The sequence below is a fragment of the Scylla paramamosain genome, chromosome 19, assembly GCF_035594125.1.
Source record: "Scylla paramamosain isolate STU-SP2022 chromosome 19, ASM3559412v1, whole genome shotgun sequence".
In the NCBI taxonomy this organism is placed as follows: Eukaryota; Metazoa; Arthropoda; class Malacostraca; order Decapoda; family Portunidae; genus Scylla; species Scylla paramamosain.
Window position 1 is genome coordinate 12,896,142 of NC_087169.1, and position 22,500 is coordinate 12,918,641.

Consider the following 22,500-nt stretch of genomic DNA (forward strand, 5'->3'; position numbering starts at 1 on the left):
ACTTTCACCAACGCAAGAGAATAAAAGAGAAAAGAGAAAGAAAATACATAAGAGGGCTTAGGAGAGAGGGATGAGGAGCGACAGGAGTGATGAGGGAATGAGGGGAAAGAAATGGGGTAAGGGGATGTATAGGAGTGTGATGCAGGGAGGAGTAATGAGGGGAAAAGGTGGTGTGGCGAGAGACTAAGGGTGCAGAAAGTGTAAGATGAATATTCACTGATGGTGGGAAATGGTGAGGATAACCTAACTATTTATTATTGTAGGAGACTCCCTAATGCTGCCCCATCCTTGCCTTGCTTCAGTAGTAGTAGTAGTAGTAGTAGTGGTAGTAGTGGTAGTAGTAGTAGTAGTAGTAGTAGTAGTAATAGTAGTAGTAGTAGTAGTAGTAGTAGTAGTAGTAGTAGCAGTAGTAATAGTAGTAGTAGCAGTAGTAGTAAAATATGTCTTCCCTAGATGTTTTTTATTGCTTTAGTCTTCCCTTCTAACCACCCAGACACTCTCTCTCTCTCTCTCTCTCTCTCTCTCTCTCTCTCTCTCTCTCTCTCTCTCTCTCTCTCTCTCTCTCTCTCTCTCTCTCTCTCTCTCTCTCCTTGTCTAACTTTCTTCATTTATCACTCCCTCAACGTTTTTCATTTCTTTAGCACAATTGTTCCTTTATCTTTCATATTTCTCCCTCTCCCTCTTTTTTTTTTTATTATTTTCATTTTAATCTGTTCTCGTGATCAAGTCTGTATTTTCTCGATTTACCTTCTCCCTTCTTCCTTTTATTTTTCCTCTTATCACATTTCCACCATTCACGAGCTACACCCACATCCACCCACTGTATTTTACGTATGGCGAAGGCGTGGAGGAGGAGGAGGAGGAGGAGGAGGAGGAGGAGGTTGTACAGAGAAGAGGCGAATTTCAATGCCTGTGTCAAAAATATCGCCGGCTGGTCCATAAAAGTCGTAAATAACTAAAAAGAAACCTTCACATACAAACACATAAACTTTTCCCCTTGGCCAGTGAGGGAAAAAAGAAAAAGACCGAGCGTACATAAAACTCTAAGGCAGAGAAACATGTCCACTGCCAGAGTGTGTGAAAGGAAGGATAGAAACACTACCCTCCAATTTTTTCGACTTTGGTAGTAATCCACGAGGAAGAGGAGGAGGAGGAGGAGGAGGAGGAGGAGGAGGAGGAGGAGGGGGTAGATGAAAAGTAACAATACCAGAGAGGGTGTCTTTGAGTTATATAGGTGTGCTGAGAGTAAGTATCCTCTTAGTCTGTGTAGGGTCACCTCACACACCTGCTTAAACCGCTCACCTGATCCTATACAGTTCACCCTATTTGCCGCTCCACCTGTTCTCTCATCTGTGGCTTAGGGCGATGCACTGACAAAGATATACTGAGAAACTGGCAGAGCTACACACACACACACATGTACACCCACGCACATGTACACACTGACACACACACATACACACACACACACACCCTTGCACTCACTCACACACCCACACACTAGGGGACAGCCTCGTTCGGTAAGACGTTTGCGACTGTAAATAGCACGGTGTAAATAGAAAGGTGAAGATACAAAAGTTAACGTAGATAAGAGAAATTAAGAAGACACACAAAGACCCCAGCTGAGGAAAACGTCAGTCATATGTTTCCCTCCGTCCTTTAGTTCAACTCTTGCGTGGTTTTAGAATTGTCAAGGGGGAAGATAAAGGCAGCTCGGCACGACCAAACACTCGTAGATGGACCGCGAGAGGCAATGACTGCTCTGGCTATTTGCTTAACCAGGTGAGGCAGGGAGGAGGAGGTAGAGGGTAGAGGCAGGTGTAAAGTGGCAAAGGGACGAGGAAAGAGAGAGAGAGAGAGAGAGAGAGAGAGAGAGAGAGAGAGAGAGAGAGAGAGAGAGAGAGAGAGAGAGAGAGAGAGAGAGAGAGAGAGAGAGAGAGAGAGAGAGAGAGAAAGGGCAGTGATTTGAGCAGGCACTCACCCTTTCTTGACGCGTCCCGTGTTATGAGTGATGGCTTCGTCACCCCTCGGCACCCTCGCCCTCTCTCCTCCACGCATCATTCCTAGTCACCCTTCACGCGACTTTGCATTTTCATTTGACATTCTTGATTTCCACCGATTGTTTTCGTCTCCTTCACCAGGCAGAGCGTCCTTTATAAGTATACCTGTACACGTCACCTCACCCTCACGCCACACTCAAGCCAACAATCCTTACAGTCACACTCCTGGATAAGTCACTTGACTTGACCTAACATAACAATTTAACCTAAGCTAACCTGATCTAACTTAACATCCTAACCTGATCTAACCTAACTTAACCTAAACTAAGCTGACCTAACTTAACCTAAGGTAACCTAACCAAACTAACTTCAGCTACGAGCCTAACCTAACTTAACCTAACCTAACAACCTAACCTTAGCGTCACAAGCTCAGCGCAACACAAAGTAGTCTCCCTCTTGAATAGCCATCACCTAACCTAACCTAACATAATTTAACGTCAACTAACCCTAACATTAAATTCACAAACTCAAGGCAGCTCTTTTCAGTTTCACTTTTGAACAGCCGTTACCTAACCTAATCTAGTCTAATTTGAACCCGACAACCTAATTTAACGTAATTTGAGTTCACCCAACTTAACCTAATATAACCTACTCTAACCTAACATAAAATAACGAATCCTAACCTACTATAGCCTAAGCTATCCTAACTTAACCTAACTTAAGCTGCTACAACTTAACTTAAATTATCGAAACTTAACCTAACTTAACCTTACATCGAAGCACTCATTCGCCTCCGTATCACACCGCATTCATCTGACACTCATCCTTGTGACTCTGAGGCACATGCAACACACAAGCAGAACTGGGCCCTCAGTATCCATGTACGAGTAAACAAATGGACCAGACAGCACATACACGCAGCTGGGGAGGGCGAAGGAGGAAAAGTACAACAGGTGTGCAGCTTGACATGACATGACGACAGGTGTTAATGTATGTATAGAGACAGAGAAAGACTGGACAGGCAAGGTGGAGAAATGTGAAGAGAGGAGCAGGCAAGGATAACAATGAAAAAGCTAGGGTGTGGGTGGATAGGTAAGGAGAAAGGAAGATGTGAAGGAAGGAACAGGTGGATAGTGGATGTGGAATAGGGCAGATGAGTAATTTGCAAAGTGCCGCGATGAAATGCGAAAGGCCTCGAGCCGTTTGGATTTCTGGTGATTTATTGCAAGATAGATCTACCGGACTGTGGAAAGGGAGCGCGAGGAGAGGAAAGGAGAGGAGAGGAGAGGAGAGGGCTGACAGGAGTAGGGGATGGAGGAGGCCAACGAAGGTAAATGGGTTAGGTACACATCACTGTTATCGCCTTTACCACCATTACAGTAATAGCATACAACTACAACCCACTCATAACCACCACATCGTTTTCCTATTCACCACACTACCGCAGCAATCCCAACAATTCCACCACATAGCCTTGCACTCCACCACAGCATTGCAAAACCTGCCACATCCGGTAAGCAATGACGCAAGAAAAAAAAAAAACATCAGCTCTAAACCGGAAGGCTGAACAATACACATTTGTCAACTAAACCTGATAACTATTTATCGTCTTATTACAACAATTTTCCGTAATGAGAAGTCCAATATACTCTTCTCACCATGTACATAAAGTAAATGGATTGACATGACCATTATCCTCCTCCCTCTACTTCCCTCCTCTTCATTGACCTATTCACTCACCAAGTTACCGGCAGGATGAAGAAGAGAAAAAAGAAATTCTTTACGCCTCCCCTCATTAAAAAAGACAGGCAGTTTTTACATTGAGAAGCAATTAAACTAAATTTGAGTTTCTTTATGCATGAAAAAAGTAAGGTGTGAATAATATTCTGGAAATACTTGAAGTAAGAGTCATAAATCTTAACTCTGAGTGCTGTGGCTTCTCAAGTTCAACCAAGCAGTTTGCCGAGTGGTCAGCGCTCGGGTGTGATCTCCTGGACCTGAATTTCAGTTCTGTCGGAATCTGGTCATTTTCAAGGTATCGCTGAGGGACTGAAGAATACTCACATGTTTCCTAACAATCTAATTTTCTATGGAATCACATAAGCCTCTGTAAAGGAGTCACTCCAAAAATTTCTTTACTCCACCACGGGCAGGGACCGAACAAGTAAGCCTCCGCATGAGATATAAAGAGGTCAGTCATCTAAGCCTCCAAAGAGGAGTTGCAGCAAGAATTGTTACGTGTCTCTATTTATAGGCCAAGAACATAAAAAGAAAAAAAAAGAGTTTAGAAAATGATTTTGAGAATTTAAAGATAGTAAAATAATGAAGGTTTATTTTCAGCATTTCATTCTCTCTCTCTCTCTCTCTCTCTCTCTCTCTCTCTCTCTCTCTCTCTCTCTCTCTCTCTCTCTCTCTCTCTCTAGCATCATGTAGTACTACTCAAATGAAATAACAGGTGTCAAACTTCCATCAGCAGTCAAGGGGTTAAAATGCAGCGGCTAGCACTTCCAGCCACGAGTCTCCTGTCCCCGGTCTGAGTCCAGGCAGGCAGGGACAGAGAGCGTCAGAGTCACCAGCCCAGCCGCTAATCCTTCCTGTGGGGCTGTGTGATAAATGACACCAAAGAAAACGTAAACTAAGTAAGCCGGGATGTCACAGGGAGTCCCGCGTCCTTGAAAAAAGATCTTAAAACCACGGAGGGTGGAAATCTGCAGACTCAGAGGCGAGGAAAACAAGGATAAGCGTGAGGACAATGAGAGAATTAATGTACAGTGCGCTGCCTCACGTTTATCTCTGAGGGTTTTAAAGTGAATGAGTGAGATGGTGGGTAAATACTTCAATACTCCGCCGTCTTTCTCTCACCTCATGAATATAATTAAATGTATCTGTGCGCTGCCTGACCCTAATAGAATGAGGGAGAGTGAGGAGTCACAAGGGAGTCAGAAGGGAGTGAGAGGGGAGCTAGTAAGGGTGTGGGAGAGCCGAATGTATTGTGAAGGGGAGTCAAAAGGTGAAAACAGGTGAGGAAAAGATGAATAAGATGTCAGGTGAGGGAGGAAGATACAAAAGAAAAAGGAAACAAAGACAAAGACAAACTGAAAAAATAATTGAAACCGTGAGAAATTTTCTTCCTCATACACAAACATAAAAAAAGAAATAATATAATGTGAAAGACAAAAAAAAGGTGAGAAGTAAAGAGAAAAAATAAGGATGACTGGAAATTACGAAAAAAAAAAAACTCTGGTGAGAATGAAATGCAAGAAATAACATGAAAAAGGCGACGGGTAATATACGAGTATATATATATATATATATATATATATATATATATATATATATATATATATATATATATATATATATATATATATATATATATATATATATATATATATATATATATATATAGCCAGAAACAAGAACAGGAATAAAATTTTCGAATAATGTAAAACAGAAAATTCCTTTATGTAATATTTTCACATCTGATCTTTGTATATAACTCATGAGCCTCTCTTTCTTTCATTCATTCTTTCTTTCTTCCTTTTATCTTCGTTTCTTTATTTCTAACAATTTCACGTTTTTAATCACGAAATTTTGAAATCTATCCTACCATCAAAACAGTACTCTCTCTCTCTCTCTCTCTCTCTCTCTCTCTCTCTCTCTCTCTCTCTCTCTCTCTCTCTCTCAACAGTAATACGCTGCCACGCCTCAAAGTTTTTACAATTTCTTTACAGTGCCGCCCTCTTGCGTATTCCTCCCGTGCATCAACTCCCCCAGCACCATATAACTTCCTGCGGCCTCTCACGACCATTTTCTCTCTCTCCCTCTCCCTCTTCCTCTCCTTCTCTCTTCATTGACCTATCTACTCGGCATGTCCCCAGTAAGATGTAGAGAGCAATTTCTTCCTCGTTTCCTCATTAAAAAAGACAGAGTATATGTTAAAAGGAGAAAAAAAGATACTTGAGCTCCTTCATATATAAACAAAAGAAAGGTGTGGCGTTGTATTCCAGAAACTTTTAATTGGTGGTCTTGGAGATCATGTGTTTTTAAGAGCAGCTTCCGTGAAAGACTTAAGGATGGTAAGTGAAGAAATGTGATAAGCAGTGTAGAATTGGGCGAGACTTGAATATCACTGAGAAAGAAAAAGAAATTATAGAAAAGTTGAAAACTTGATGGATGAATAAAGAACACTGCGTCATTTATCCTCGAGTCATTACCATTAACTTCCTCCTTCTTTGTCTCTTCATTTATTCCTTCCTCCAAATCTTCCATGCTTACCTACCTTTCCCTCCTCTTTGTCTTTTTACTTCTATCCTCCTCTTTCCTTCTCCATCTCTCTCTGTTCATTCCTTCACCATTACCTCCACTCTTTCCAGTCTCTTTCTCCCTCTTTGTCTTTTCGCACATTCCTTCCTCCACCTCCTCCTCAACCAGACTTACCTACGTCTTTTTCTTTTTTTTTTTAATTAAGAGGGATGCTGGCCAAAGGCAATAACAACAACAACAACAACAACAACAACAACAACAATAACAAAAAGGTCCACTGATGTGCTAGTTCCTAAATAGAGGTCACAACACAACGAATTATATATATATATATATATATATATATATATATATATATATATATATATATATATATATATATATATATATATATATATATATATATAAATAGATATATATATATGTAGGATAAATGTCATGAAAGTTCACATCCTTTTTGTTCCTTTACCTCTATCCTCCTCCTTCCTCCTCCGTTTCCTCCCCTCTCCGTTCATTCCCTCCCGATTACCTCCACTCTTTCCTTCACCTCCTTCTTTTCTCCTTCTCCTTTGTTCCCCTCCTTCCACGCCTCCTCTCCACACAACAGCTCTCCCACGCACAGCCACCATCCTTCCCTCCGTCCCTCCCTCACGCCCCTAATCGCAGGCCGTATTAGCAACTTTCCGCAGTGCTGACACAAGAAAGTGTTGCTCCCTTAAAGTTACGAAACCTTAACCAAAGACCGCAATGCATTACTGTGCCCTTCAGCCTCTCTATCCTCTCGCCGCGCCTCTGTCTCTTCCTCTGTGCACTGCCACTTGGCTATGTCACGAAAGGGATTGAAAGAGTTACCCACCTTATTATTATTATTATTATTATTATTATTATTATTATTATTATTATTATTATTATTATTATTATTATTATTCATGTCTAGGCAGTGATAATAAAGATAAAAGTGATATACTACTACTACTACTACTACTACTACTACTACTACTACTACTACTACTGCTGCTACTACTACTACTACTACTACTACTACTGCTGCTGCTGCTGCTACTACAACTAATCTCTCTCTCTCTCTCTCTCTCTCTCTCTCTCTCTCTCTCTCTCTCTCTCTCTCTCTCTCTCTCTCTCTCTCTCTCTCTCTCTCTCTCTCTCTCTCTTCCCCAGCCGAGTAATCAACCTTTACATTGATGAGCCTTTCAGCTAGGGTGCTCTAGGGAGGTCTCTTCCTGTAAGCTGTGTATGTGAATGATTTAAAGGGAGGGGTAACGCGTAAGATACCAGGATATTTTCTACTGAAGACTGCAAAGATAGTTAATTTCTCATATTCACTGTAATTATGATGTTATGTGAAATTAATCTCATCTTACATTATTTATCAAGTATTCTCTTCTACTCACGGTCTACAAAAGATACCAGGGTACTTTCTACTGAGGACCGCAAAGATGGTTAATTTCTCATATTCGCTGTAATTATGACGCTATGTGAAAGGCATCTCGTGTCACATTATCAAGTCCACCTCTTCCCTGCCACCCACAGTCTGCAGGAAACAATCACCTGCACGAATAATTGAAGAAGTGATTGGATTTCCTACTCGCTAAGACTCTTCGGGGAATGAGTTGATAATAGAGGCCATGCTTTCATTCGGATGTTTAAGATTTACGACCATGTTCTGAAACACATCTGCGCCGCACCTCCACCACATTTCAAAGATTCTAGTTGAAATTGCACAGATTTTTAAGTGTGTTTTTATGGTTCTAGTGACAGATTAACGAAATTTCTACATTATTAACATGAAAACACTCTTGAGAACCCGGCTAATTATCTATGTGGCCTTTGAAAACAGTCGTGGTGAGGGAGCAGAGCGTTTCAGAATACGGGCCTTAAGATTAAGGCCAGGTTTACAATAGTCCGTTTTTACGGATTCCGTCTCTTTACACCGTCCAACAATGACGTCACCACCGTTTCCGTTCGAGCAACTGTAGTTTCTGCTTCCGCTTGAACGGACGCCGTCGAGCGGAAGAGATGAACAGAGTTCAACTTTGTACAGAGAGACAGACGGGCACAGTGTTGTAAGTACTGATATTTTTTAATGTTCTAGGTACGATACTCAAGTACATGACAAAACGTTATTGAATTACAGCTTTGTAATGTAACAATGCTATATCGTAAATTAAAAATTTTTACATTATTCGTGGAAGAGAGGAGTGACTGGGCTCCCAGCGAGAGGTGCGGCAACACCGCAAAGCATGTAAAACACAAGCACATGGATGGACTGGACAGGTTTCAGCTCAACAAACTGTAGGAACGCAACAAGTCTCACTCAGCAGCTATGGTAATGACAATGTATTAATAACTGATAATCAGACAACCAGAAAATACCATTATAGCCTCCCTCTTCACTACACAGTGCATTGCTCTACCGCCTTCACCGTGCCTTGTAGGAGTCACTAGCGTGTAGTTAGTTATATTTCTTTACTCTGCAATAAATGATACTCTTTTCCACCTCACTGGCTTTCGTCAGCTGCGAGCAGCAAGGTGGCAAGAAGTATACAAATTCCTTGTCGAGGAGGTCTCCTCTGTGTGGCCATGCTGACAATCAATGGATACGGAGGCAGCGGTGAACTCCTTCGTTCAGTACGGGCTCCGTTTATGTGACGTCATTGTTGGACGGTGAACGGAGACGGAATCCGTAAAAACGGGCCTGGCCTAACTGTCATCATCATCGTCATCATCATAATCATCATTGCTAATAACTCGTATCGCTTACGAAATTCAGCCAAGCGCACTGGAGAGGAAGCTGAGGGTGAAGAGGCAAGTGATAGAGTAAAAAAAACTTAAGGTCAGATGCAAAACAGAACATCCAATAAGGAGCTTGTCGCGTGCTGGAACCCTCACCACCACCACCACCGCCACCACCTCCCCACCACCACCTGACCTGTCCAAGACAATCATGGGTATATTTTATTTTTTTCTTCCAGCATGTGCATATGGTTCGTTTTTCGAGTCCACGTTTATACGAATATTATACGAAACTTTCCAGCTGTCGTCAAGCACTTTTCCTTCCCTCACTCGATTACTGATGCAACTTTTGGGGCGTGGCTACAGTTACGGCCGCCTCGGGGACTTGGCTATCCCGAACGAGTCCTTCAACAAATCCTGAGCGAATCTTTTGGTAGCATAAACTGAACCGCTTTCTGTCTTGCTTTCTTTACAATGCTCCGTTGCCTCCCCCTCGCTAAAAAGTATGTAATTAATGCCACTCTCATTGATAAAGTCATGTCGCCCTTACAAAGAGATACCAGAAAATGAGAGAGGAAGACTGCTTCACTTGCCTCGGGGTCTTCGGGGCTTCTGGCCTTCACTAAAAGGACCCACTCTCGCCGATCGGTCAAGGTTACACGTAGGCGATATCCTTGTAGGGAAAAAAAGGAAAAACAGAAAAGGCAGGAAGTGGAATGGATGTCATATGAACACAGAGACAAGTGGGAGGAAGAGAATGGAAACAAAATATATATGTGTGTTGGTGTGGAGAGAGAGAGAGAGAGAGAGAGAGAGAGAGAGAGAGAGAGAGAGAGAGAGAGAGAGAGAGAGAGAGAGAGAGAGAGAGAGAGAGAGAGAGAGAGTGTGTAGTCAGTCAGGTGTGGTAACAGGAGAGAATGCATCATCACCACCATCACCACCACCACCACCACCACCATCACACTACCACCACTACCACAACCATCGCCACCACAATTAATACTAATACTGTAGAACTATTAGCCAAGTGTATGGATGAGAGAGAGAGAGAGAGAGAGAGAGAGAGAGAGAGAGAGAGAGAGAGAGAGAGAGAGAGAGAGAGAGAGAGAGAGGGGAGGGGGGTTGTAACTACAGCTCCCCTTGTTCCTCCCTTACTCAAATGGCTTCTCGTTAGGACCCAGATTTAAGATCGTTAGGTTGACGGAGGGAGAGAACAAATAGGGTGATAACTGATGAAAGAGGGTGGAGGGAAGAGGAGGGGGAGGAGGAGGAGGAGGAGGAGGAGGAGGAGGAGGAGGAGGAGGAGGAGGAATCACGGTATGGGGGACAAGAAGGGCAATGACACTCGTGAACCCAGAACATTATGATAAACACGAGAACCTGCCACTCTACCTGTTCATCTGTTCTCTTGTTCTTGTTTACCTATCTGAGTAACACGTCACCACTTACTCATGAGTGTTTGGGAAGCGCCTTACTCACCACTCCTTTCTGATTAAGAGAATGAGTCACTTTCTCCATTTGTCTTTACACTCGCTACTTTCAAGTACTCTTCAATCTGTCACTTTCTCGTAACAACTTGTAACTTTCCTTTCACTCTGGCTTTCTTTCTCTCAGCCAGACAACACGCAAGAATTAGAGAAAATGATGAGCCACCTTCATTCCATCACTTTAAAGAAACTATTCTCTCTTCACTTTCTTTACCAGACAACAAACGGGAATTGGAAAGAAAAGAAAAGAAAAGGAAACAGAGGATAAAATAATAATCACTCCGTCATTTTCAGATAACTATCCCCTCACAGGAATTGGAAAGAAAAGAAAAGAAAAAAATAGAGGAAAAATTATGATCTATAAACAAAAAGGAATTAATAACAAAAAGACAGGAGGAATAGAGAATAAAGGTTGATCTATAAACATTCATCATCAATTCATCACTTCCAAATAACTATCTCTCTCTCTCTCTCTCATCACTCCTTTAGTTACTCAACAAACAGGAATTAGAAAGAAAAGAACAAAACAAAACAAAACAAAAAAAGAAATCAACTATCATCGCTTTAACAAAACTGTCTTAAAACAAACAAAAAAAAACATAGAAAACACAAAAAAAATAATCATCACTCGAACAAACACGACTCTTCAAAAAAAAAATCTATCAATTAACCCACTGACCTCAGAATTACGTCACCATTAGTAGTCCACATCCCAGAGTTTTATTTTCGTCTCAGCCTTCCCTCAGGTATTCCTTGAAGCCACAAATACCTGTTAATTTAAGAAGTCTCGCCCACATGTTCTGCGAATCTTGTTTGGTTACCTGGAAGAAAGGGAAGATATATAAGTCTCTCTCTCTCTCTCTCTCTCTCTCTCTCTCTCTCTCTCTCTCTCTCTCTCTCTCTCTCTCTCTCTCTCTCTCTCTCTCTCTCTCTCTCTCTCTCTCTCTCTCTCTCTCTCTCTCTCTCTCTCTCTCTCTCTCTCTCTCTCTCTCTCTCTCTCTCTCTCTCTCTCTCTCTCTCTCTCTCTCTCTCTCTCTTTGTGTCTTTTTAAGCAGACTTATGCGAGGGATTAGTTTTGCTTTCTCATCTTAATTTTTTTTGTTTTGTTTCTTTGTCGCGTTTAAAACTTATGGTGTTTACTTATAATCCTTTCTTTCTGTCTGTCTATCAATCCCTCCACTTAACTCTCTCTCTCTCTCTCTCTCTCTCTCTCTCTCTCTCTCTCTCTCTCTCTCTCTCTCTCTCTCTCTCTCGGCCTCCCCCCACCATTCCGCACCCAGTCAACACTCTAGAAACACTTTATCCGATGAGAGGGAAACACAGTCCTACACTCAGACCTTTTGACCAAATATTTAGGTTATGAAACATTTCCCTCCTCAAATGTTTCTGTCCGTGTTCTCAGACGCTTAGAGGTGGAAGGGTGGAACAAGGGGAAGAGGTGAGAGAGAGAGAGAGAGAGAGAGAGAGAGAGAGAGAGAGAGAGAGAGAGAGAGAGAGAGAGAGAGAGAGAGAGAGATAAAGCATGGTGAAAAATAGAAGAACAGTTGAAAAAATAATGTTTCCTAATATAAAAATGAGGTTTTTATGGCCCTCAGTGGTGTTTTCCTTCTCACTGATAGCGCAGAATCCCAGCTAAACTATAACTAATGAAGAAAACACCCTTGAAAATTCCAGTTAATTCCAATAGAGTCTGTCAAAAGTGGTCGAGATTAAATACAGGTAAGCTAGAGATTATGGGCCTTCGTATAGTCACTCTGGTAAACAAACTGCTTAAATAATTTTTGGCTGGTTTCTAGATGTTTATTATTTATTTATTTATTTTTTTATTTTTTTCTGTTCAGCCAGTGCGAATGATCTCCGTTAAATGAGGGCAGGAGTACTTTCTCTTCTCCATCGGGGGGCCAAGGGGATGAGAGTGGTGTGAATGAGTGTGAATGTGAAAGTTGTGTGCTTGTCTTGGCTGCCTTCCTTTCTGGGGGAGACAGCCTTGGTAAATGTATGTATATATTATTATTATTTCTATCACATCACGCACTTCTTGTATTGTTGTCTCTCTTCTGTGTACGGCGTGAGTGTTATGAAAATTCGTCCGAACTTTTCCGTTTTTAATATGAAAATAAGAAAAATGAGGCTTAGTTTTTCTGATTTCTCCTGAAGTGCGAAAATAAATAAATAAAAGTAAATAAATACTTTCGCAATCTTTTTAAGGCGGTCGTGTATAAGGAAAGGAAGGGATACACAATTTGTTTATGAAAAAAGGAAGAAGAAAAGGGAAATCAAATAAATCTAAGAATATGTATTTGTATTAAAACATCTCCAGGCAATTTAGACTCTCGTGAATATTAATAATGAAGAACATCTGCCCCCCACCACAAAAAATAAAAGTAGTTTGAGGAATGTCAGATAGAAAAAAAAATATATATATAAGTAAAGATAACAAATACAGAAAGTTACATGAGTTATTTTTTCTCTCAATGCCATTCCGTGTCTAAGATTAATAAAACAGACAAGAACAAATAAAAGAAGAAAAATTATGACATTCATTCACTCTCTGATGTTAAGACGTTAAGTGAAATTACTTTTAATCTTTTATTTCCATTCAGAGAGAGAGAGAGAGAGAGAGAGAGAATCACACGTGGGCTTGGGAATGTTTGTCTATTTAATGACATTCATGAACTGTTACACAAGAGAAAGAGGGAGAGATAAAGTGACCGAGCGAGGAGAGGGAATAAATGGAAGGAATTAAGAAGACGCGGGAGGAGAGGTGAGAGAAATACAAATAAAAAAAAAAATACTTCACAAGGAAAAAGAGGAAGATTGAAACGCATAAATGGAGGAGGAGGAGAGGAAGAGGAAGCAGAGGAGGAAAGAAGTCCGTTGCTAGAATAAAAAAAAGTGAGAGGTGAGAAAAATGGGGAATGAGAGGCGGGGTAAGACCAAAGAGAGGAAAAAAAAAAGGGAGAGGAGGTGATGTGTGACTCCCGCTGAGGAATATGCAGATAGGGAGAAAAGTGGCAGGGAAAAATTAAACGAGAGAAAAGGAGAGGAGAGGGAAGGAAAATGAGGGCAGAGTAGATAAGAGGAAAGGGAAGGAGAAGAGGAGAGGAGAGAGGAGACTTCAAAAAGGATAATTAAAAGAAAGGCATGAGAAAGGAAGATAGTAGGAACAGACACACACCCGTAAACAGACAGACAAACAGGCAAAAACAGACAGGTAGATAGATAGAGGAACGTTCTCCTTCACTCCCTTTAATTACAAAAAGGAGACAAGAGAAGAGAAGAGAAGAGAAAGATAAGGAAAGAGAAGGGAATAGAAAACAAGAAGAGAGGAGAGGAGAGAAGGAAAGCAACCATATGAGAGAGAAAGGGAGCCAAGAGAAAAGCGAACCAAGATAGACAGACAGACAGACGGATAGACAGAAAAGAAGCGAATAATAAAGAAAGACGGAAAACAATGATATGAGAGGAAAGGAGCAAAGAGAAAAGCTAACACAGACACATGCAAACCGAGATAGACATACAGACAGATAGACAGATAGACAGAAGAAAAGAGAAGAGAGCAGGAAAACAACGAGGTGCGAAGAGAGAGAAAAGATAACAGACACGCAAACCAAGACAGATAGACAGGCAGACTGAAATGCAGATAGACAGATAGACGGGCACCTCCTCCCCGCACGGCACACAATGAGGCCAATTCGCTAGGTCCAGAGGGTCAGGTGGAGGGAAGACGGGCAGGAGCGACGCTGATGTAGTAATGTCTGGGAAGGGAATGACAGATGGGGGCGAAGCGGTAACTGTACGCCGCCAGTGACCGCCATTATCTTGCGTTATTACTCCCCGTTGCGACACTCCATACCATCACTGTCTCCCCTTCCTTCCGCTCACCCTTTTCCTCCTCATTAATAGGTATAATTGCGTACAATGTTCCCTCCTAATAAATCGTTATGTTATTTACCTTTCATATATATAGATTTGTTCTCTTTCCTCTTTACGCGTTCGGTGAGTTGGGAAATCTCAGTGTTTGGTTTGAGTTGTTACAGTTGTTACCCTCTTTTTCTTCTAATTAATGGGTGTAACTGCGTATAAGACTCTCTCCTTAATTAATCGTCATGTTATTTACCGTTTATATACACATATTTATTCTTCTTGTTCTTTTACGTCTTCGGTGTTTTGGTTTGAGTTGTTACAGTGATAGAACATTAATGTGATTTATTGATTGTTTTATTCATTAGTAGAGTTCCTATTATTTTTTTCTTTATTAGATAGCTTTTATTTTTCATACTTTCTAAAGGAACATCGCGTGTGGTAAAAGGAGCTACTAAAAAAATGTAGTAGTAATAATCATAGTAGTAGTAGTAATAGTAGTATCAGTAGTATCAATAGGAGAAGGAGGAGGAGAAGGAGGAGGAGGAGGAGGAGGAGGAGGAGGAGGAGGAGGAGGAGATCATTATATACTTCTGAGTCATTACTAAAAAAAAAAAAAAAAAAAAAAAAGCTGCCACCGCTCCGCCTTATCACCACGCATTCACCAACACCAGATAGTCCCCTGCCTCAGTACACGAGCCGCTAAGCTCACCAACTCGTCACCACACGCAAGTTAATTGCCGGGGAGCGGAAAAAAAAAAAAAAAGAAGAAGAGCGGGATGAAGTGGGCGTTGCAGTACAAGATGAGGTGAGCGGATGCTGCACCGTGGATTGGGAGGAAGGGGGTGGGAGAGAATGGGCGTGGGATCACAGGAGATGGGTGCTGTGTAGTAGGTGCGGCAGGTGTCAGGTGTGAGGTAGGAAAAATGGTGTTGTGTGTGTGCGATAATGAGTGATAATGAGTGTGAGGAAAACAGCACTTATCTCTCAAGTTGACTCATCCCGCGCTGTAAAAAAAAAAAAAAAAAGATTATCATGCTGCTTTTGTCCTGCCATTGCGGAGAAAGTGTTGACAAATATAAAGGAATAATTGTAAATGTCTGAGGGGGGGGGACGGTATCAATACTGGAGTGATGAAGAATGTCATGAATCTCATAAATCTTATACACGTGCAGCGCGTTTATAAACAGTCATAATTGTTAAAACACTTTGAAAGAGTAAGTATGTTTGGGATATACTTTTCGTCTATATTATTCCACATTGATTTTATTTCCACATCATACCTTTTTTTCTTTTTTTTTTTTTTACGTCAGAGGGACAATGGTCAAGGGCTACAAAAACTTTGAAACACACACACACACACACACACACACACACACACACACACACACACACACACACACACACACACACACACACACACACACACACACACACACACTGAGGTGCCAAAAGGATTAATTGAAATTGGAGAAGTGTCTTGAAACCTCCCTCTTGAAAGAAAGCAAGTCATAGATGAGGGGACGCATGCAAGCAAGATCAGAAGAACAGTTAGCCTAAAAATAGAGGTGATGTGGGGCATTGCTAACAGACAGACAGGCAGGCGGACAAAGAGAACCACACCGCGCTGAGGGACAAGAATTGCCCCGGCTCACAAGTGTTCAGGGCGCGGGGTTGCGTTGGCGGACACGGGAACTCATAACAAACTTTGCGTGGAGGGGTAAAGCGGACCAATGAAGGAAGTGGAGTTATTAAAAGAAAAAGGAGAGCAAAGAAGAGCTTACATGCAACTTAGGGCGGGGACTGATATAAAGCGCTCCGCATACAGAAAATCGCTCCACACACACACACACACACACACACACACACACACACACACACACATTCACAGACACACACATAGTTAAATCTTCTCTGGTGTGTGGAATAGACTCACACACGTGCATCTCTCAGACGAACCACCAATAGAAGCGTGAAGCGTACATACATCACGGTTCAATTATAACTTCTTGATCTAAGGGTTGAGCGTAATAAACTAACATATATCACGTATGATCTGACCTTGTTCAATATAACATAGGCACGTTAGTTATCTAAACACGAGTAACTATGTCCAGTACCCCCTCCCATCTCTCTCTCTCTCTCTCTCTCTCTCTCTCTCTCTCTCTCTCTCTCTCTCTCTCTCTCTCTCTCTCTCTCTCTCTCTCTCTCTCTCTTTTGTGAACGGGAAGAAAAGTGGGCAGAGAAAGATAGAGAAGAAAGAGAGGAAGGAACATGATGAAGACTGGAAGGAGAGGATAAGCCGATAAGAGCAGAGAAAGAAAAGGGGAAGGAGGGCAGCAGGGAAAGAAAAGAGAGGGGGAGGAGAGGGGGAAAGTAAGAAAGAGATGGGGAATTCTTAATTTTCTCGTATTTTCAAGTTCAGTTCTTAATTTCCTTACTCCTTCTTCTCCTCTTCCTCCTTACTACAACTACTACTACTACTACTACTACTACTACTACTACTACTACTACTACTACTACTTCTACAACAACAACTACTACTACTACTACTACTACAAGAACACACACACAATTGAGATGCAAGCTCCTGACAGGTAATCTTCCGCCTAAATAACGTAAGCTAGTAACTCCCTGCTCGCAAGTCTGTTTCAGCGATATTACGACTGCCATAAGTGTTATATTACGAGGCCTAAGTTTGCCCCTCACTATGCGGAATTCTTATAATAACTAATCCGCTTATCTTTATTATTTTGTTTATATCCTTCACAGTTCGATATAAAGTTGAGAAGGAAGGACGTAAGAGAAAAGTTTCTTCAATGTCTCCCTTCTCCTTTTTCTTCATTATACGCCAAGTTCCGTTTGTTTCCCATGTTCTTTTTCTCTCTTTCCTTTCTCTCTCCCTGGACATTCACTCTCTTTTTCTCCTGCTCTCACCGGCGATGTCCAGTCTTACATTCTCATCTTCAAGAAGGTAGAGGTAAAAGATCCGCAGCCAGTGGCCAAAGCAGCCTTCCTCATGCCGCTGTGCAGACAAAACACTCACAAGTCCCGTGACTGAGTGGAAAGAAACACCTCAGTACTGCCCCACCACTACTACTACTAATTCCACAACTGTTGCTGCTGCTGCTGTTGCCACTTCTACTACTAAAACAACAACAACAATAACTACTACTACTACTACTTTTACTACTACTACTACTACTACTACTACTACTACTACTACTACTACTACTACTACTACTACTACTACTACTGCTGCTATTACTTCTACTACTACTAGCGATTACACTTGATTTCACGAGTAATCATATGGTTATTACAACTCCTGATTTTGAGGTGAATCTACTGTATATATATATATTGGTATGCATATGTATGGGTTATGTATATACACATACATGTATGGATGCATATGTCTAGTGGAATGTATGTATGTTTGCATGTATGTATGTGCGTATGCGTATGTATGTATGTATATAAGTGTACGTGTGTATGAATGTATATCTATCCTATTTCTAATATGTCAGACCCGTATGTCTATCTGTATTCTCTCTCTCTCTCTCTCTCTCTCTCTCTCTCTCTCTCTCTCTCTCTCTCTCTCTCTCTCTCTCTCTCTCTCTCTCTCTCTACATGATACACGTTATTGTGACCAACCACGTCGTAATTATTTCTTGTTTATCATAATCTAAATCTATGTACGCTATTGTTACTTTATACTCACTATTGATTCTTTCTTTTGTATAATTTTCTTAGATATTCTTCTTATGCATATCTTAACATTTTCATTAATATTTCCATTTTCTTTTTTTCTTGTTTATAATGCACATTCTTGTACCCCACTACAAACCCCTTTCCATGTACAGATATGTAATATGTACCTAGATTTAATATATGTAATTTTTTTTCTCTCTCTCGCTTATGTATTAGTAAAATTTTATTTAGGGTGTTTAGCTTTTTTAATTAGTGTCTTCTATCAAATACAGTTTAAGTTTTGCCTGAAAAGGTAACGCCTAAAAAAAGGCTGGCTGTTAATTCACTCATTTATGTAATATACATATATATACATATACTATTATGTAATGGGTATAAATAAATGTTCAAATGTTTAAATGTTCAATGTTCAAATGTTCCAATACACTCACCCTGTCTCTTCTCTTCCTCCCTCTCAGCACCCGCTCGGCCCCGGGACCCGCCTCACATATTCAAGCATTGGAGAAAACCCTAAAGTTCCTACAGTTGCAGGAGCTTGGCAAAATATACTCACACATGACCAGACCGCGGTGAGTCTTGCCGCTGCCCCCCCACCACCATCACCACCATTACCACCACCACCACCACCACCACCACCGCTTGTCGCCATTCTTCATACAACCCCCCTCCGATTACGTTTTATTGTCATTTTGTGCCCTTTTCCCTGGCAATTTTTATTATTTGTCGACGATAAGCTGTATGTTTTGCTAAGAGTAATGTATTCATTGGCGTATTTATTTCCCAAAGGACAGTTTACGTAGTTACAGCAAGAGTTTCGCACTAATTACATATACTATTAATTACCGAATATGCTTCGTCCTCCCGGCTTGTCTGAAAAATTAAGATAAAGATTTTGCCTCCCTGCCTGCTCCCTTGCCTGCCTGTGTGTCATTAGCTTCATTCCTGTGCACGATTTAAAGAGTGTAAAATAAGAAGACAGCTTAGCGCATTAACGTCACCGGCACTAAGAAGGTGAGACTGCACTGCACCCTTTCTGGTAGTGCGTACGTGTGAGTGTATGAGTGCATATGCTAACCCTGACTGATAAGGGAAGCACCGAGTTTAGATAAGGTGACCTCCCGCCCGTCCCTGTCTCACCCCTTGTCATTCTGTTTCTTATGCTCGACCCCTCTCTTGACCGCCGCTATCAGGACACACCAAGATCTCCCTCATGCTTCTATTGGTGCTGAGACCCTGACACACGCCTCCGCTGACCTCCACAAGCACGTTAAGCACGCTCTATATCGCAACACTCAGCTCCTTAAAGTCTAAATGCACCATGATCCAAGACACTCACTTATCTAAACACAGCGTCCACGATCCCCGAGAATTTAAAGAACGATGGAGAAAAAATATATAGCGAAAACATATATAGTTAAAAGAAAGGGAATAGTGACTCCTGTGAAAAAAAAAATGTGCGAGAATTTGCAAATGTAAAAAGAAAAATAATAAATGTCTGTTTCTTGGGTTTCAGTGTTGCAGTTGTTGGGGAGAGAGGAAGTGGGGGAGGTTAGGTTCCACAAGTTGTCAGTAGGGATGGGAGGGAGTGGGGATGTGGGATGAAAGGGATGGAGATATAATGGGTGAGGGGTGAAGGGATGAGGGGAGAGCGATGGGAGGGGTGTACGGATGTCCTTTGTCTGAGTGAAGGGTGAAAAATGGCAGTAAAGTTAGTTAGTAAATCGTGGTTAAAGCTTTCTGTCCCTGAGATGTTGTGGAGCCTGAGAACTTCTAGAGAGAGAGAGAGAGAGAGAGAGAGAGAGAGAGAGAGAGAGAGAGAGAGAGAGAGAGAGAGAGAGAGAGAGAGAGAGAGAGAGAGAGAGAGAGATTGCTTCCCGGAGAAAATAAACAGGCATTACAGAACTATTTGCTTAAATGTTTTCAGCTCATAAATATTTAGATTAACGGGAAAACGAAGGAATCTACCCAAACGAAGAACAACACTTAGCATGATGAAGGGACGCGCTTCTTGTGAATATTGTTTTATTCACGTGTAGTATTTAAATTATAAGGGATGTCACTTATATGAAAAAATTAGTTCTTCGTATGAATATCTGCTTTCCTAGCTTCAGTAGCTCGCAGTGAGGACAAAAGAAGCGAGTAAGTCACGATGAGGGGCGCCTGCACCTGGTCCCTGCGTGTCGTGATGTATTTAGCAACTCACAAGTTACTCCTAATTCAGCCTGCCATACTCCATCACCGGCAACTTGCGGCCCGCCTGAGGACATTTATAACCCGAGTCAAGAAAGCCCAAGTGTCCTTTAAATCCCGGAGCATCACAGCATAAACTGACTTGGATCCAGTCGATAGCGGCCAGTCCGGGGGAGAGTAATGTGGCATTTTAGTGTTCACAAGTAATAGCTATATATATATATATATATATATATATATATATATATATATATATATATATATATATATATATATATATATATATATATATATATATATATATATATATATATATATATATATAGTATTATTGCATTCTGCCAACAAAATACCGGCAAAGCTACACTCCAGCAGGAAATCCCTCTTCAAAGAAAGACTCTGTGACCAGCAGAGGATGCGGTATGGCACCATGCCCCCTACAGGACCCGGCTGCCGGGGAGCGCCTGGCGGCGAGGACGGTGGCGAGGGAGATCCACTAATAATGAAACACAAACACTCCCCTTGGCCCGGATGAAGTCTGTACTCCTCCCCAGCGGCCTTCCTTGTCCACACCCTGTCCCTGGTGTGTTTCCTTCCCGGGGGAGGAGGGGAGGAGGAACTCTCCCTCTCTCCCTCACTCTGCATTCCTTTCCTTAGCCATACCAGTGGCAAACGTTCGTTACTTATTATTAACCATCATAAGTATAACCATCATAAGTACATACTTATGCACAATGTTCCCCAAGCTCCACCCACCCAGCGGCTCAGTGCGCCTCGACACACACTCGGCCCAGACACACAAAAGAAGTAATGTCGTAACGACACGGTGATAATCCACACTTACTGGACCTTCTGACACACACACGCACACACACACACACACACACACACACACACACACACATACAAGATGATGAGTTAAGCTTGCCAGACTGGTTGCCATCAATTTGCTGCTCGTTGTAACAACTCATTAATCTAAAGCAGTGAGGCACAAACTTGACACTACCACAAGAAAATATATATATAAAAAAAAAAAAAAACGAACCAACAGTAAACACACACAAAAAAAAAAAATCTACAATAATATCCAAACAACACTCATGCATATTAACTAACACTCGAGCTAATTTCTGTACTAAAACCCACTTTCTTTTTTTTTTCAAGCTTCGGGAAACGCAGTGAGACGGTGCTGCCTCCTGGTGACACCCTGGTGAGTGTGCGCAACCAGCAGGTAATACTTTAAGGTGACTAGGTGTGACTCAAGAGATTACACACTGGAATTGGGGCTGTACTTTGCATTAGGATGGGATGCGCCTCAGGTGATGAGAACAGCTGTAGAATATGTCTCAGGAAGTAGCAGAGGAAAAGCAAGGTGGACTTAGGCGTCTCAGGGAAACCCATATGACTCACGTAATAAGAAAGTGAAGGTAGTGTGAGTAATTTATTTCAGGTGATGAAAATGACAATAAAATCTTTTACTGGTAATAGTAAAAATAATTTCTTGTTTAGAGAGAGAGAGAGAGAGAGAGAGAGAGAGAGAGAGAGAGAGAGAGAGAGAGAGAGAGAGAGAGAGAGAGAGAGAGAGAGAGAGAGAAAGAACATCCACGCTATTGTATATCACGCACAGAACTCCACTGAATATAATCTTAAACTGTTGAGTACAGAATAATAAGCCAATATTAAGTAAATAAACAAGCACACCAAATGGAGGCAACCACACGAGCTGCAGAAATGTCTGTAGAAACGAGTGGATTTTTTTTTCTTCGGTATTTTAAGTACAGTATATTCTGTTCAAAATCAGCTGGCCTAAATATTCAGTTAACATAACTAGGAGAAGGAGGAGGAGGAGGAGAAATTATCAGGTATCCTCTTATTGATCACTCTTCTCAGTGAATATATATAACTGATTTTTTCTTTACATATTTAATAGATTTTTTTGTCTGTCTTCCACGCCCCATACCCTTTCTCTCTCTCTCTCTCTCTCTCTCTCTCTCTCTCTCTCTCTCTCTCTCTCTCTCTCTCTCTCTCTCTCTCCTCTCCCCCTCTCTCTTTCAATCTATCTATCTAGCAACACATTAATTAACCAGAAAACGCTAAGTGCAACACCTGAGTGTCCCTCCTAACCTTTGTCCTACAGCAGCTCACCGCACACTTGTTCACCCACGGCTAGCTATTCACCACCATTCCAAGGCCGCGCTGACTCCACTCATGTCCACGTGATGGGAACA

At 41.6% G+C, this 22,500-nt stretch overlaps 2 protein-coding genes across 2 annotated transcripts in view; one reads left to right on the forward strand and one right to left on the reverse strand.

Moving 5' to 3' along the window:
• LOC135109655 (WASH complex subunit 3-like) overlaps positions 1-11,325 on the reverse strand; it is a 52,536-nt gene extending 41,211 nt beyond the window's left edge. The window contains exon 1 of the mRNA XM_064021171.1: positions 11,184-11,325. The gene's annotated coding sequence lies outside the window, so the exon portion shown is untranslated. The remainder of the gene's footprint in view (positions 1-11,183) is intronic.
• LOC135109658 (uncharacterized) overlaps positions 1-22,500 on the forward strand; it is a 29,698-nt gene that overhangs the window by 5,859 nt on the left and 1,339 nt on the right. The window contains exons 2-3 of the mRNA XM_064021177.1: positions 18,541-18,651; positions 21,437-21,482. Of these exons, the coding sequence (XP_063877247.1) occupies positions 18,541-18,651; positions 21,437-21,482 (157 nt within the window). The remainder of the gene's footprint in view (positions 1-18,540; positions 18,652-21,436; positions 21,483-22,500) is intronic.